At 42.8% G+C, this 14,249-nt stretch overlaps 1 protein-coding gene across 1 annotated transcript in view; it reads right to left on the minus strand.

Moving 5' to 3' along the window:
• LOC106012149 overlaps positions 1-2,115 on the minus strand; it is a 4,794-nt gene extending 2,679 nt beyond the window's left edge. Inside the window, exon 1 of the mRNA XM_013084163.2 lies at positions 1,357-2,115. Coding sequence (XP_012939617.2) covers positions 1,357-2,115 — 759 coding nt within the window. The remainder of the gene's footprint in view (positions 1-1,356) is intronic.
• Between the last annotated feature and the right edge of the window lie 12,134 nt (positions 2,116-14,249).

The following is a 14,249-nucleotide window of genomic DNA, read 5'->3' on the forward strand; positions in this document are numbered from 1 at the left end:
ATGAGGTGAGGTGAGGTGGGGTGATATGAGATGGGTTGAGGTGAGGTAAGGTGGTGTAAGGATGAGGTGAGGTGAGGTTGGGTGATGTGAGATGGGTTGAGGTGAGGTGAGGTGGTGTAAGGATGAGGTGAGGTGAGGTGGGGTGATATGAGATGGGTTGAGGTGAGGTAAGGTGGTGTAAGGATGAGGTGAGGTGAGGTTGGGTGATGTGAGATGGGTTGAGGTGAGGTGAGGTGGTGTAAGGATGAGGTGAGGTGAGGTGGGGTGATATGAGATGGGTTGAGGTGAGGTGAGGTGGTGTAAGGATGAGGTGAAATGATACGAGAAGGGATGAGTTGAGTGAGGATGAGGTGAGGTGATGTAGGGTGAGCTGAGATGAGGTGGGGGTGAGATGGGATGAAATGAGATGAGCTGAGGGGATGTGGGGTGATGTGAGGTGGGGTGGGTGAGGTGAGTTGAGGTGAGATGAGGTAAGGTGAGGTGAGGTGGGGTGAGGTGGGATGATATGAGGTGAGGTGAGATGAGACGAGACAAGACCAGATGAAACGAAAGAAAATGAAAACAATAATACGTGTGTGTCTTGATCCTATGAATATTTTAAAATGTCGTAATTTCGGCTGCCAGTGTCAGCAACGTTTACTGGTGGAGAGAAGGGCAAATTTTACAGTGAGACCAAGGAGTAAAGGAAAGATAGCACCCGAAACAAAATTGACATGTGGGTATTTTCTCTCAATAAGACAGTGGAATATAGTAATGACAACAGCCAGCGTGAATCACATACTGGTTTTGTTTAAAGTCAGATTGTGGAATCAAATAGAAATTTCAAAAGGAAATGGACCCTTATAGTTTTATGTGTACAGTAAGACTGTGGAATAAAGTCAAGCGAACGGCTAAAGCAAAATTCGCCCTCCCTTTTTTGTTAACAGTAATACTATGGAATGAAGTAAAGTTAACGACCAAAGAAAAAGTCCTCGACTTTTTGTTAACAGTAAGACTGTGGAATCAAGCAACGATTCCAAGACAAAGAGAGAATCAATTGGGCCTTTGTTTAAATTTAGACTGCGGAATACCAACCGAAATATAAACACGAACGTTTTCGTTTAAAGTAAGGCTGTCAGATAGAGTAAAGATTTTAAAAAATATTGCTCTTAGCAAAATGAACAATAGAGATTTAATTTAAAGTTAGACTGTAATCCCATAGGAAAATGATCTACAGCAAAACGAACACTTAGGTTTTTATATTTAAAAATTAGACTGTGAAATATCAAAGCAAAAAAAAAAGACACCAACCCAACAAAACACTTACATTTTTGTTAAAAGTAAGACTGGACTACCAACGGAAAAATGAACACTTACGTTTTTGTTCCGGAAGCTAGAAGCTTGTCTCAGGCGTTGTGTGATGACCCCGGTGCAAAACGTAATGACAACAAAACTCAGACAAGGCCATATGATTCCGATGAGGTTGTAGTATTGGAAAACTGGGCCTTTGTTGGTCAAGGCAAATGTATTGTACTTGTAGATAGCCACCGAGGCGTTGTAGCGAGAACTCCACACATAGAGAATGTCGTAGACCCCGAACATGACGGAAAAACCGCCAAACACCACCACGGAAATGGTGATGCACATGAAGGCGGAGATCTTCCTGGTGAGCAGCCACTTGACGTGGAGGGGGAAGCAGACACAGAGACATCTCTCTACAGCCACGTACGCCGCGAGAGCGCTGGTCACGTAGGTGGAGAAGCTTATGGAGAAGTTAAAAGCTACGTGGGAGATATTTCTCCAGCTTTGAGCTTCTGGCGGGTACAACAAAGCCATGGGGCCCGCGAGCCTCTGCAGAGCGCCGCTCAAACATTTCAGCAAGTCCCACACGGCGATGGTCGTCATGGAAACGCTGACGCTGTCTCTGAAGCCTTGTTTGCAGAAAACGGCGATGACCAAGATATTGGTGACCACACCCAGGACTGAGATGGTGAAGTTTATTCCCAGGTCGAGTACACTTTCAATAACCCTGGTGGTGGCCGTAGTGAGGAAGGTCTCAGAGGGAACGAACACGCTCCCCGGGGTGACGAGGATTCTCTCAATGGGGACGATCGACTCTGGGCTAGAAGAAGACATGGCGGAGAGACAGGGGGACACGCGGGCTGTGTCTGTCGTGTAGCTGTCAGACGGGACGACACACGAGCTGTGTCTGTTGCGTAGCTGTCAGACGGGAGGACACACGAACTGTGTCTGTCGTGTAGCAGTCAGACAGTCCGGAGTAGCACTTGACCTAGGCCCCTCACGTCTGAAGCAGCAAAGGCAGAGAGCTGTGTGGAAAGAAGACGTAGATAAATGTTAATAGTTTTGTAAATCAAAGTGATTTGACTTGATATAGCAGTGAATAAAAAGTGATATAAGGAGAGGCCCCACTACCATCGTATGCCCACAATTTATAGAGTGACAGTCGAAATTGTTCAGACGGCCACCCACTGTCGAGGAGTAATGTGGTAATTTTAGACAGAGGACCTTCTTGAACAGCGTCATTATAATATTATAGAAAAACACAGGGCGAGGGGGAGGGGGGAGGGGGGAGGGGGGAGGGGGGAGGGGGGAGGCTGGAGGGGAGGGGGGTTTGAAGTGGTCGTTGGTACAGGTGATTGACTTGGGCATGCGGCCGTTAATGCAGGTTCGAAACTGATAGGGAAAACCACACAACTGTAACAGTACCCAAACGTATAGTTATATATAGTGTTAGGATGCGACAGCCTTTCTTGCCAGTGGTCGGTTGCTCCCAGCCTTTTATCAGTCGTAGGACAGTGGGTTGTTCACATCAGTCGTAGGACAGTGGGTTGTTCACATCAGTCGTAGGACAGTGGGTTGTTCACATCAGTTGCAATACAGTGGGATGTTCATATCAGTCGTAGTACAGTCGGTTTCTCCCACCTTTACATCAGTGGTAGGACAGTGGGTTGGTCTCACTAGTCATAGGACAGTGGGTTGCTCTTAGCCTTACATCCATCGTAGGACAGTCGGTTTCTCACACCAGTCGTAAGACAGTGGGTTGCTCCTATCAGTCGTAGGACAGTGGGTTGTTCACACCAGTCGTAGGACAATGGGTTGCTCCCACCCTTTCATCAGTCGTAAGACAATGGGTTGTTCATATCAGTCGTAGGACAGTAGGTTGTTCATATCAGTCCTAGTAGAGTCGGTTTCTCCCAACTTTACATCAGTCGTAGGACAGTGGGTTGCTCCCACCCTTTCATCAGTCGTAAGATAGTGGGTTGTTCATATCAGTCGTAGGACAGTAGGTTGTTCACACCAGTTGTAGGACAGTGGGTTGTTCATATCAGTTGCAGGGCAGTGGGTTACTCCAAGCCTTGCATCAGTCGTAGGACAAAGGGCTGGTCTTTCTCTTGGTGTGTTACATTTATGTTTAAACATTTGGGTCTTTCTCTCTGAGTGGTTGACCTGTTCTCTGATCTGGTTCTCTCCTTCATTCCTATAAAACATCTATCGTCCTTATCTCTCTTTCTTTTTTGTGCATGTTACGCTCTTGTAACACATCTATTCTTCTGCAATTATATGACCTTACTTTATTGCAAGTGCCGCAAAACTGTTACTAAAACTAAAACTAAGGTCTTTCTGTCTGTGTGTTACATTTACGTGCAAACATTTAGGTCGTCAAACAAATCAAAGAGACCTTAAGTGTGTCAAATGTTTGACGAACGTAGATCTACCTAAATTATAGCAATCTGAAATTGGAAATACTCCCCTTTCGTCTCCCCGCCCGCCCCCCCCCCCCTTCCCGCTTCCCCTTTTCCCTCGTCTCGCCTCGACCATTCTCAGCTCGGCCCCCCACACCTCCCCCCACATCTTCCACCCTTCTCCTTTTCCCCCCTCCCTCCCTAATCCCTCCCTAATGATGTAAATTCTATGAAAACGTTTTCTAAAACATGTTTGATGAAACTTGAAAACTGAGAAATCAATGCAATGTTGCTTGGGGTTCAGCGAAGATCTTTAGAAGATAGTCATAATCTCTCAGTATGAGTACATTAGCCCGTTGGGAGTCGTGATTGATTTGTACACATCGCAAGCGCGAAAAGATAGCGGTAAATGGAGAGAGAATGAGAGAAGAGAGAGAGAGAGAGAGAGAGAGAGAGAGCGAGAGAGAGAGCGAGAGCGAGAGAGAAAGAGAGAGAGAGAGAGAGAGAGAGAGAGAGAGAGAGAGAGAGAAGGCTAGAGAGGGGAGAGAGGGGGAAAAAGGGAAACAGAGAGAGGGAGAGAACGAGGAAAAGAGCAGTGGAGGGGAGAGGTGGAATAATATGAATGTGAGAGAGGGAACCGAAGAAAGAAAGAAAGAGAGAGAGAGAGAGAAAGAGAGAGAGAGAGAGAGGGGGGGAGAGGGGAGACAGAGAGACAGAGAGACAGAGAAGATGGGGTGGAGAATGAAGGTGAATGAGGGAACCGAAGAAAGAGAGAGAGAGAGAGAGAGAGAGAGAGAGAGAGAGAGAGAGAGAGAGGGGGGGGGAGAGAGAGAGAGAGAGAGAGAGAGAGAGAGAGAGAGAGAGAGAGAGAGAGAGAGAGAGAGAGAGCCTGTGTGTGTGTGTGTGTGTGTGTATTTATAATATGCACGTTATCTGTTTGTCTGTTCGACTGTCTATCAGTATATCACAGAAGGATAATTAGTGAGAAAATCTTTTATAGTCTATCTGAGTGAAAGCGAGTACTTTTCTCAAATCTAACCTGGCAAGTTTGATGGAAAGAGAGGCAGAGACAGACAGTGGGAAAAGACACTGGACAAGATGACAACATTGCTAAGAGCAGCAAGAACAACGGACCCCATTACTGCAAAGCAAGACAGAGTGAAGGGGAGGTCCGTGATCGCCCTTGCAAGTCGGCAAGGCACCGGATGATGATGAACCCGGCTCTGTTGGCAAAGTTTTGCTACAAAACACATCGCCTAGCCTGCTCTAACGTTCATCTGTCCTAGACAGTCAGTTGTATAAACAGCTACTCCCGACAGACTTCCTACCTCCCCCCGGGGGCGGTGCCACTGACTGAAGTGTCTTCAGGCCATTCTCAAAGGGGAGACATTTCTTGTTCTCGTGCACAGTAGATGGGCTGATTTTAACAATGTTATGCTCATAACTATGCCTGAACTACAACAGGGAACTGCTGCTTTTTCTTTCCTAACCCTTACTATTGTCATTTACCTCTACTTCTTTTGTGTGTTTGTCACACTCTTGTGACCCGCTATTGCCGGGGTGCCTTGATAGTCGAAGCAGACTTTGTGCTGCTGAAGCTAGAGAGGTGAGCAGAGTAAGTCTGATTCCCTGTAAGGACTTCTCTGTTGACATCCACCCCTTGGCGCCCTATGACCTTATGCAGTTGCGAGCGCCGTAAAGCCTCTACTAAAACTAAACTAAACTAAAAGACTTCCTACCTTGCGATGTTTCTGTATTATGAGGACACTGCCTAGGACGTCGTCAACCTGTCTAAGACAACCACTTTTCCGAGGCGACAATCTTAAGGGTGGATATTTCAGAAAATGCCAACTGTGTATAAATGAGCCAGTGTTTGTTTGTGTTTTGAGTGTGTGTGTATAGAACCAGTGCTTGTTTGTTTGTTTTTGACTGAATATGTATTATAGAATCAGTGTTTGTTTGTTTGTTTTTGACTGAATATGTATAGAACCAGTATTTTTTTTGTTTGTTTGTTTTTTTAAGATGTATGTGCAGAAGCAGTGGTGGTTTGATTATTTTGGCTATGTATGTACAGAACCAGTGAGTTTCTTTTGATGTATTTTTACTGTGCATGAAAGAACCAGTGTTTGTTTACTTTGTTTTTTGACTGTGTATGTAAAGAACCAGTGTTTGTTTGTTTGTTTTTTGACTGTGTATGTAAAGAACCAGTGTTTGTTTGTTTGTTTTTTGACTGAGTATATAAAGAACCAGTGTTTGTTTGTTTGATTTTTGACTGAGTATATAAAGAACCAGTGTTTGTTTGTTTGATTTTCGACTGAGTATGTAAAGAACCAGTGTTTTTTTTAATTGAGTATGTATAGAACCAGTGTTTGCTTTTTTACGGTATATGTACAGAACCAGGGTTTGTTTGTTTTGTTTTTGACAGAGTATGTATAGAACCAGTGTTTTTTGTGTGTATTGTTACTCCGCATGAAAGAGCCAGTGTTTGTTTTGTTTTTTGACTGTGTATGTAAAGAACCACAGGTTTTTTTTGGAGTATGTATAAAACCAGTGTTTGTCTGTTTTATTTTTAGACTGTGCACGTATAGAACCAGTGATTTTTTTTAGGGTGTATTTTTACTGTGCTTGAAAGTACCAGTGTTTGTTTTGTTTTTTGACTGTGTGTATGTATAGAACCAATGTGTGTTTGTTTTTTGATTGTGTGTATGTATAGAACCAATGTGTGTTTGTTTTTTGATTGTGTGTATGTATAGAACCAATGTGTGTTTGTTTTTTGAATGTGTGTATGTATAGAACACATGTGTGTTTGTTTTTTTACTGTGTGTATGTATAGAACCAATGTGTGTTTGTTTTTTGACTGTGTATATAGAAGCAGTTATTGTTTGTTTGTTTTTTGACTGAGTGTGTATAGGACCAGTGTTTGTTTGTTTTTTGACTGAAGTGTGTATAGAACAAGTTCCTGGTAGGAGCTTTTTTGTAAAAAAAAACTCTGTGAATATATCTAGTGTTTGTTCTCAGCAGTATATCAATTTTATAATGTTTGTTACAATAGTGCAGTCAAAATTCAAAGTTCGGTGACGCTCACGTTTTGTCAAGTATATCTTCAACTATCGAAAATAAACTCTCCATCTTCTGTACAATGACTTGTAGCCCGACCAATTTGTATTAACAGATAAACATTTTTGTTAATACTTGTACTGTAAGGTGTATGCTAGGAAGTTCCTTAATAGAGATGATTGATTAAAATTCCAAGTGGATGGTTTCTACAGAATTTGAAAGGTTTACATCCCAGGAGCAGGGACAATATCGCTTTTAAAAGGGGGAGGGGGGAGAGGGTGGGGCGGGCTACACCTGAAGGCTATCTCGCTTATTACAGGACCAAATTTTACCAATTTTCACACTTATAACAAGCATAGTAAGGAGTCTTAAAATCCGCAATTAAATTTAAGGAAAAAAAGTTTCAATAGATACGGCGGCCATATTGGATTTTGTTGACTTGTCTTACGTAATGAATATCGCACGTATTGCTCTCGGAAATTGATTGGGTTTTTTTTTGCATGCGTGTTAACGAACATTAGATCTAAATATTTGTCTGTTGTTTTTTTCCTAAACGAATTAGAACATTTTTACTGAATTTTTTCCTAAGGTAGCATTGAGTTTTGCAAAAAAATCCGTGAAAATCTACACTCCAGACACCATCAACAAAATTCTATTCCATATATAGAAAACTCAACAATCAAATTTTTAGTATTACATCTTCTCTTCATTCTGTGAAAATTTCATGAAGATTGGAAGAAAAATGGCGGAGTTATTAAAAAAAGTATAGAAAAAAGTCGCGTTTTGAGCAAAAAAAGCGATAAAGAAAAAGAAAATATTGACTTTGGAAATGGTGGTGACAGACATGCCCCAGTAAGTGGGAAAATGCAACTTTGGGGGTTCTTAGGCGATGAAATAGTTGTAGGAGAGGCCGAGGAAGCTAAAAATGCCTACAACTCAAATTCCATAATTTTGAGCAGACTCGGGACTTTGGGTGTGTACCCCCCCCCCCCCCCCCCCGCCCCCTTATAAGCAAGTTCGTCTTTTTTTTTCTAACCGCGATACTAGATCAAAGCTTATTGAACGCATGGTTTGAGAACATATTAAGTGAAGAAAGAAAAAAATATAATGCACTCACTATTAATTTTTTGGTGTTTTTTAAATCAAAAAAAAAAGTTTTGCCACTAGAGGCAAAGTGTGTCACTGGTGAGCTGTGCCACAGGCGCCGGTGCGCTTTTCCCTTTCGTCAACCCGCAGCCACCTCCGAATCGTCAGCCACACCCAACCTTTGACACGGGTCAAACTTCCATCTATTTATAGGTAGTTAAATCTACCGGAACATGTATTAGGCGAAGTGATGTGCAATGATAGTCGCAATAGAGAGATTGTTTTGGTCTCTCTTTACTCATCTGCACCACACGAATTTAATTGATGTTTTCCCCTGGACTCTGCCTTTACTAAAGTCTCGAATCTAGATCTAGTTGTAATCTAATTGCAGGTTGCAGATTTAATAAATTGCCGACAGAGAGAGAGAGAGAGAGAGAGAGAGAGAGAGAGAGAGAGAGAGAGAGAGAAGGGGGAGGAGTAGATCTTGCGAGAACTTTCGGGCAAAACAAAATGGTGACCCGCGTAGTTCGGTCGATTCGAAAAGTGAAAGAGCCATAGCATCTTTGTAGACGATCAAATTAGCTTACTTTTGTGCTATAACGTCATTTTTTTCTTTGCCTTTGTCAGTTTGATCATCCACATCGATAGAAAGTATTTCGAAATTAGGAAAAACAGGTCTTGTTTCACACTGGGTGAGAATAGCCAACGCTGGCAAGTCTCACCCGGGGTGAGAGGTCAATCGTAGGGTTTTTATTCTCACCCCGGGCGAGGATAGCAATAGCCACTTCCTTACTTAAATGATTAGGTGATTAAACTTGATCTCTTATTGACAATATAAAAGTCAATTTAAACATCATTTCGTTAGAAAACAATGTGTTAGGTTTGCTAACTTCATAGACTTTGTGTTAAACAACACTTTTAACAAAACGAATCCTTACAAGCCTAGGCTTGGCCTTTGTAATCTCGAAGGTTTAGAAGTAGAAGAAGAAGAGTCTACTACTAGAGTCTAGTCCAATTTGTTTAATCTCTTGAATGTACTGGATAACAACAGAAATCTGCAACCTGCCACTAGATTACAACTCTAGATCTAGATCGAGATTCGAGATTTTAGCAAAGGCAGAGTCCAGGGAAAAACTTCAAGAAATTCTCGTGGTGATGAGTAAAGAGAGACCAAAACCATCTCAATAAATAATATATCGCGACTATCACGGCACATCACTTCACCTATACATGTTCCGGTAACTACCTATAAATAGATGGAAGTTTGACCCGTGTCAAAGGTTGGGGGTGGCTGACGATTGGGAGGTGGCTGCGGGTTGACGAAAGGGAAAAGCGCGGCGCCGGTGGCCCAGTGGTTAGGCTCTCAGACTCGCAACTGTTCGAATCCCGTCAGGGGACCCGACGCCGTGTCCGTGGGAAGGGCACTTTACACGAATTTCCCTCACTTCACCCAAATGGAAATGGATACCCAGCTAAACAAAGTGAAAGATCTTGTCAGTTTGTAAGAGTGTTTGAGCTAAGGCTGGGCAGTGAGTCGCTTTAGCAAAATCCGGAAAATACGAGAGTGCACCTCTTCGGCAAATAAAATGATATGAACCGCTTCGGCAAATGGGTTAGAACCACTTGGACAAACGGGTTAGCACTAGTGCTGGGCGGCTAGGTTCCCGATTATTGAAAGCTACGAATCGTAGGAATCGACTCCGAACCCAATTACTTACTTTGTAATGATGTGACTTCTTCCGATGGTTACCTAATTGGATCTGAACGTCTTCAGGATTTAGGACGGCCTTGATTTCGGAACACTGCGAAGCATCAACTTTTATTTTTCAAAAATAAATTCTAAAAACAAAAGAAGATTAAAATGATTAAAGTAACTGGTAACCCTTGGTTTTCGTAAAAAGGAGTCAGAACTTTTCTTTCGTAGCATTAATCGTGGGAATCGGTTCTTGGCCCAGCTCTAGTTAGCACTATTTCAACAAATGGGCGCATCCACTTCGGCAAATGAGTCAGGAAAGAGGTCTAAGAGTCTGAGTTCGGATACTGTTTCATTGAGAATTATCCGGTTATCCTTATAGATTATCCGGATTTTGCCCACCTCTAGTTTGAGCGCTTAATCAGCTTTTTGCATTCTATACTTTCCGAGAGGCTGAGACTGTTCCGGAGTGTTCTATGGTCTGCTGGGGGTAATAATAATATCTTGTAAAGCGCATAGAGCTTGCTGTCAAGCGGGGATATGCGCTTTACGAAATGCTATTTATTATTATTATAGGCCACATCCGTATGCAAATTGTGTGTGAGAGGCGGGAAGTAATGTGAACAATCCCATTTTCCACGTGACGGAGATTTGAACCATTTTTATTTAATTTTATGTAGAAAAGTTCTTTTTTAAAATCCAGCCTCAACTGTAGTGGAAAAGTATGATTAAGTTAAGACAAATTGATGCAAAGTATAGTTGACATTGATTAAGTCGTTAAACAGAAATTTTGAGAATAAGTTGGCCCACACATTTTTGAGACTGTGGCGTCTGTTTAACCACATTGCGTTCCTCAGAGAAGAAGGCAAAGCGATATGCGAAGCATCATGGTGAAATCAGGCGCTCGTCAAGATAAGGAAATCGAAGAAAACATTTTTCTTCCCGTTTGGAAATTTTTATCGAATTTGTATTTTTGTATTGGCTTAACACCTGTTATGTCCATTTTAAAAGACATTGCACTGTTGATTTTACTGGAAAATCGTTGACTAAAGGCACACAAAATGTAAATGTTCAGTTTCCATGGACTCTCAAGAGTGGGAAGTCACCAAACTTTGGCGGCCATTTTCTGACTAACGTTACCTCTGATTTCAGGTAACTCGTACCTCCTTTAATCCCACATATCTCGACTCTTATGTAAGATAAATGGGCATTTCTTTTTATTGGAAACAAGACAAATGAGCGGCTTGTAGGAGGAAATCCAAAACTCCATATGACCAAAAATTGACGAGCGCCTAATTCCACCATGTCGTGACACATAGTACAGTATAATAATATCTTGAATGAACTATTCCATCTCCCCTTACTTTGTCCCTAGAACAAACACACTTCTCCGTTTTCCTCCCTTCTTATGTCAGCGCCAGTCGCGACAGCAGGATTCACGTAATTGTTCCCGTCAATTACACGACTTTGAAAATTGAAGGCAGAAAATGTGATGACACTAATGTCATGCCATACGGTTTGAATCTATTGACAGAAAATGTGGTCGACGGGAGGGGTGGGGGGAGGGGGGGGGATCCCCTCAAGTGCTATAGAGAGTTGGGGGTGGGGGTGGGGGTGGGGTAGGGGGTGGGAGGGGACGTGGTCCCGCAATTGCTGTAATTCTAAAGTAAATACATGTACGTCGCAAGAGGAAATCTCTCAACTTTTAACCAATGAAATTCAACGTCGTTTAATAAACGTCTTTTATCAGACCAGAATAATAATTCTAGAACATTCAGCGAAGCTCACCCAGTTCTGTATCTTACCCAACTGCCGTTTGAGTTGTATTTAGTAGAAGTTATTAATTGCTAAAGAGCGGTTCACATTTTTAGGAGAAATTATGAGGGGGAAAAGAAATTCGCTTTTAACGACGCACCCCGAGATTTCAGGATTGGGGGGAAAGCCAGGGTTTAGAGAAAAAAAACGGCCTAGTTATCTAGTAATTATTGTTCAGATCGCCGGTTGTGTTCAGGGGACTTGATCCACATATTTTAATTTAACTTTTTTTTCTAACTTGATCGATAGTTACTCCCCTTCTTCTCCCACTGTGCTCTAGCTCAGTCCAGCTTCGGTTCAGGCTGACGTGAATGTGATATATGGGGCTCTCGTGGCCTATAGGTTAAGGTGTTCGCCTCTCATTCGGTAGGTCCCGGGTTTAGTTTAGTTTTAGTAGAGGTTTTACGGCGCTCGCAACTGCATAAGGTCATATGAGCGCCAGAAGATTAGAGGTGTTACAAGAGAGTAACAAACATAAAAAAGAAGAAGGGACGATAGATGTTGATAGGAAAGAAGGACCAAACCACACCAGAGCACCCGCCAACCACCCACGGTCCCGGGTTTGAGTCCGGATAGCGATGGAAACATTTTTTTCCTCTAAAATTGTCTCCTTTCACCTCCTTTCCTGCTCTCTAGCAATATATTGCAGTCTGCTTTCCTCTTCACTTTCTGCCCCAACTCCCTCATCTCCTTTGCCCCCCTCCTCTGTGATCCTGACTCTTTCTGCAGACTTTCTACTCCTACTCTTTGGCTCTTTCTTTCTTCTGTCTTTTATCCACACCCCTAATCTTCTGGTAGGAAAGATCTACACCTAGCCTTCTCGGATAAGGGCGAAAAATCTCGGAGGTGCCGTGAGTAAGTTGCGCACATTAAATATTCCTTAGTTGTCCAAAACGGATACGAGTAAGTTTCAGTCGCCACCCTCGCAAAATTTGCTACCAACTGAAAATGTTCAGTGTGTCCAGCGCCCTCATATGACCTTATGCAGTTGCGACCGCAGTACAACACGTACCAAAATGATTTTATAAATAAAAAACTAGCGTGAACTGACGTACTGTCCCTGTCCTATTCTACCTTGAATAGATTGTCATAAAGCAGGACATCAACGAGCCATTCTAGATAGCTAGGCTTTATTACGCTACCTCAGATTTAGGATGTTACAAAGTTCTATCTGACATTATTTTGGACATTTTTGAGTAACTAAGACCACAAGGCCAGAAACCAATAGACCTATCTGCTCTATAAAAAATCGTAAGATCATTCGGAATCGGCATCGAGATTTTCAAAGAGTTGCATTCGAAAAAACTTGACATGTTGTGAAATTCAAAATTTTAAAACCAAATTTCTGAAAACTAGGTACTGTGGAGATAGAGTTTTGCAATTTTAGGGTAGATCCTCTAGCGATTAACCAAAAAAGTAAAACTATTTCGAGCGGTAGACAGAGACTGACGATAAAACAAAGTAGGTGGACGGACGCTGATCACAACACAGCAACAGGACACACTGAGCGACACAGCCAGGGGCGAAGGCTGACTTGTTTTACAAGGTAATCAAAGTGAGATGGGGCCCGATTAGGCCTGGGGATATCACAAAAGAATCTTACTCGAGTAGAGGCAGCAACACTGAGTTGTGAATGAAAACAAATCCTGAATTCATGTTGTATGCATGTTCAACTGCTAAAATAATCTGGAACGTATTTCATTACATATATTTTCCAACAAACATTAAATTCATCTTTAGATGTGAATACACAAAAACAAAGCAAAGAAGAAGAGAGTATGTAATACCAGTGGGACTAGACTCTTTGGTAGTACATGACAATTATTAATTTTTTATTTCAGATTTGGCTGTTTTTGTCTAGCGTTTCGCGGCCAGGAGCAGGTGTCATAATCGAGGTCACGATCTGATTATAGAACGGTAAAAAGTCGAGGAAAAAAACAAGCACCCGCAGCAGTCAAGATATTATTAGGAGTTAGTTCCCCTAACATCTGTGAGGTAGACTCGACCAGTGTAATAGTTAGCTTACCTAATCAGTGCTTGTGACTGCTTACAACAGTGGCCCGAAAGGGGTGAACAGGGTATATGTGACAATGAAGCAGTTTTGACCGTTGCACACATGTTCCCTTCAACTCTTTTGGTAGACTCTTCCAGCCTCACTCTAAGCTTACTTAATCAAATCATGCGACTGCTTATGGAGTGGCACGATAGGGGTGAACAGGCTATTTCTGTGGCATACTGTTCATGTGTGTTTATGAGCGTCTTTTTACATTTAATTTATGAGGTTTACGTCTACGGGTGAATTTGACTGCGACAATATTTCAAAATTAAGAAGGGAAGCAATGATTTTTTGATGATATAGACGCTTCGCCACTGGACACAGCACAGCTACACGACACACTGAGCGACACAGCACAGCAACAGAACACACTGAGCGACACAGCACAGCTACAGGACACACTGAGCGACACAGCAACACGACACACTGACCGACACAACGCAGCTATACGATACACTGAGCAACACAGCTACACGACACACTGAGCGACACAGCACAGCAACAGAACACACTGTGCGACACAACGCAGCTATACAATACACTGAGCAACACAGCTACACGACACACTGAGCGACACAACACAGCTACACGACACACTGAGCGACACAGCACAGCTACACGACACACTGAGCGACACAGCACAGCCACAGGAAACACTGAGCGACACAGCAACAGGACACAGTGAGCGACACAACACAGCTACATGACACACTGAGCGACACAGCACAGCTACAGGACACACTGAGCAACACAACACAGCTACACGACACACTGAGCGACACAACACAGTTACGCAACACACTGAACAACACAGCACAGCTACACGACACACTGAGCGACACAGCACAGCTACACGACC

Source organism: Aplysia californica, unplaced genomic scaffold (assembly GCF_000002075.1).
Source record: "Aplysia californica isolate F4 #8 unplaced genomic scaffold, AplCal3.0 scaffold00276, whole genome shotgun sequence".
Taxonomy (NCBI): domain Eukaryota; kingdom Metazoa; phylum Mollusca; class Gastropoda; order Aplysiida; family Aplysiidae; genus Aplysia; species Aplysia californica.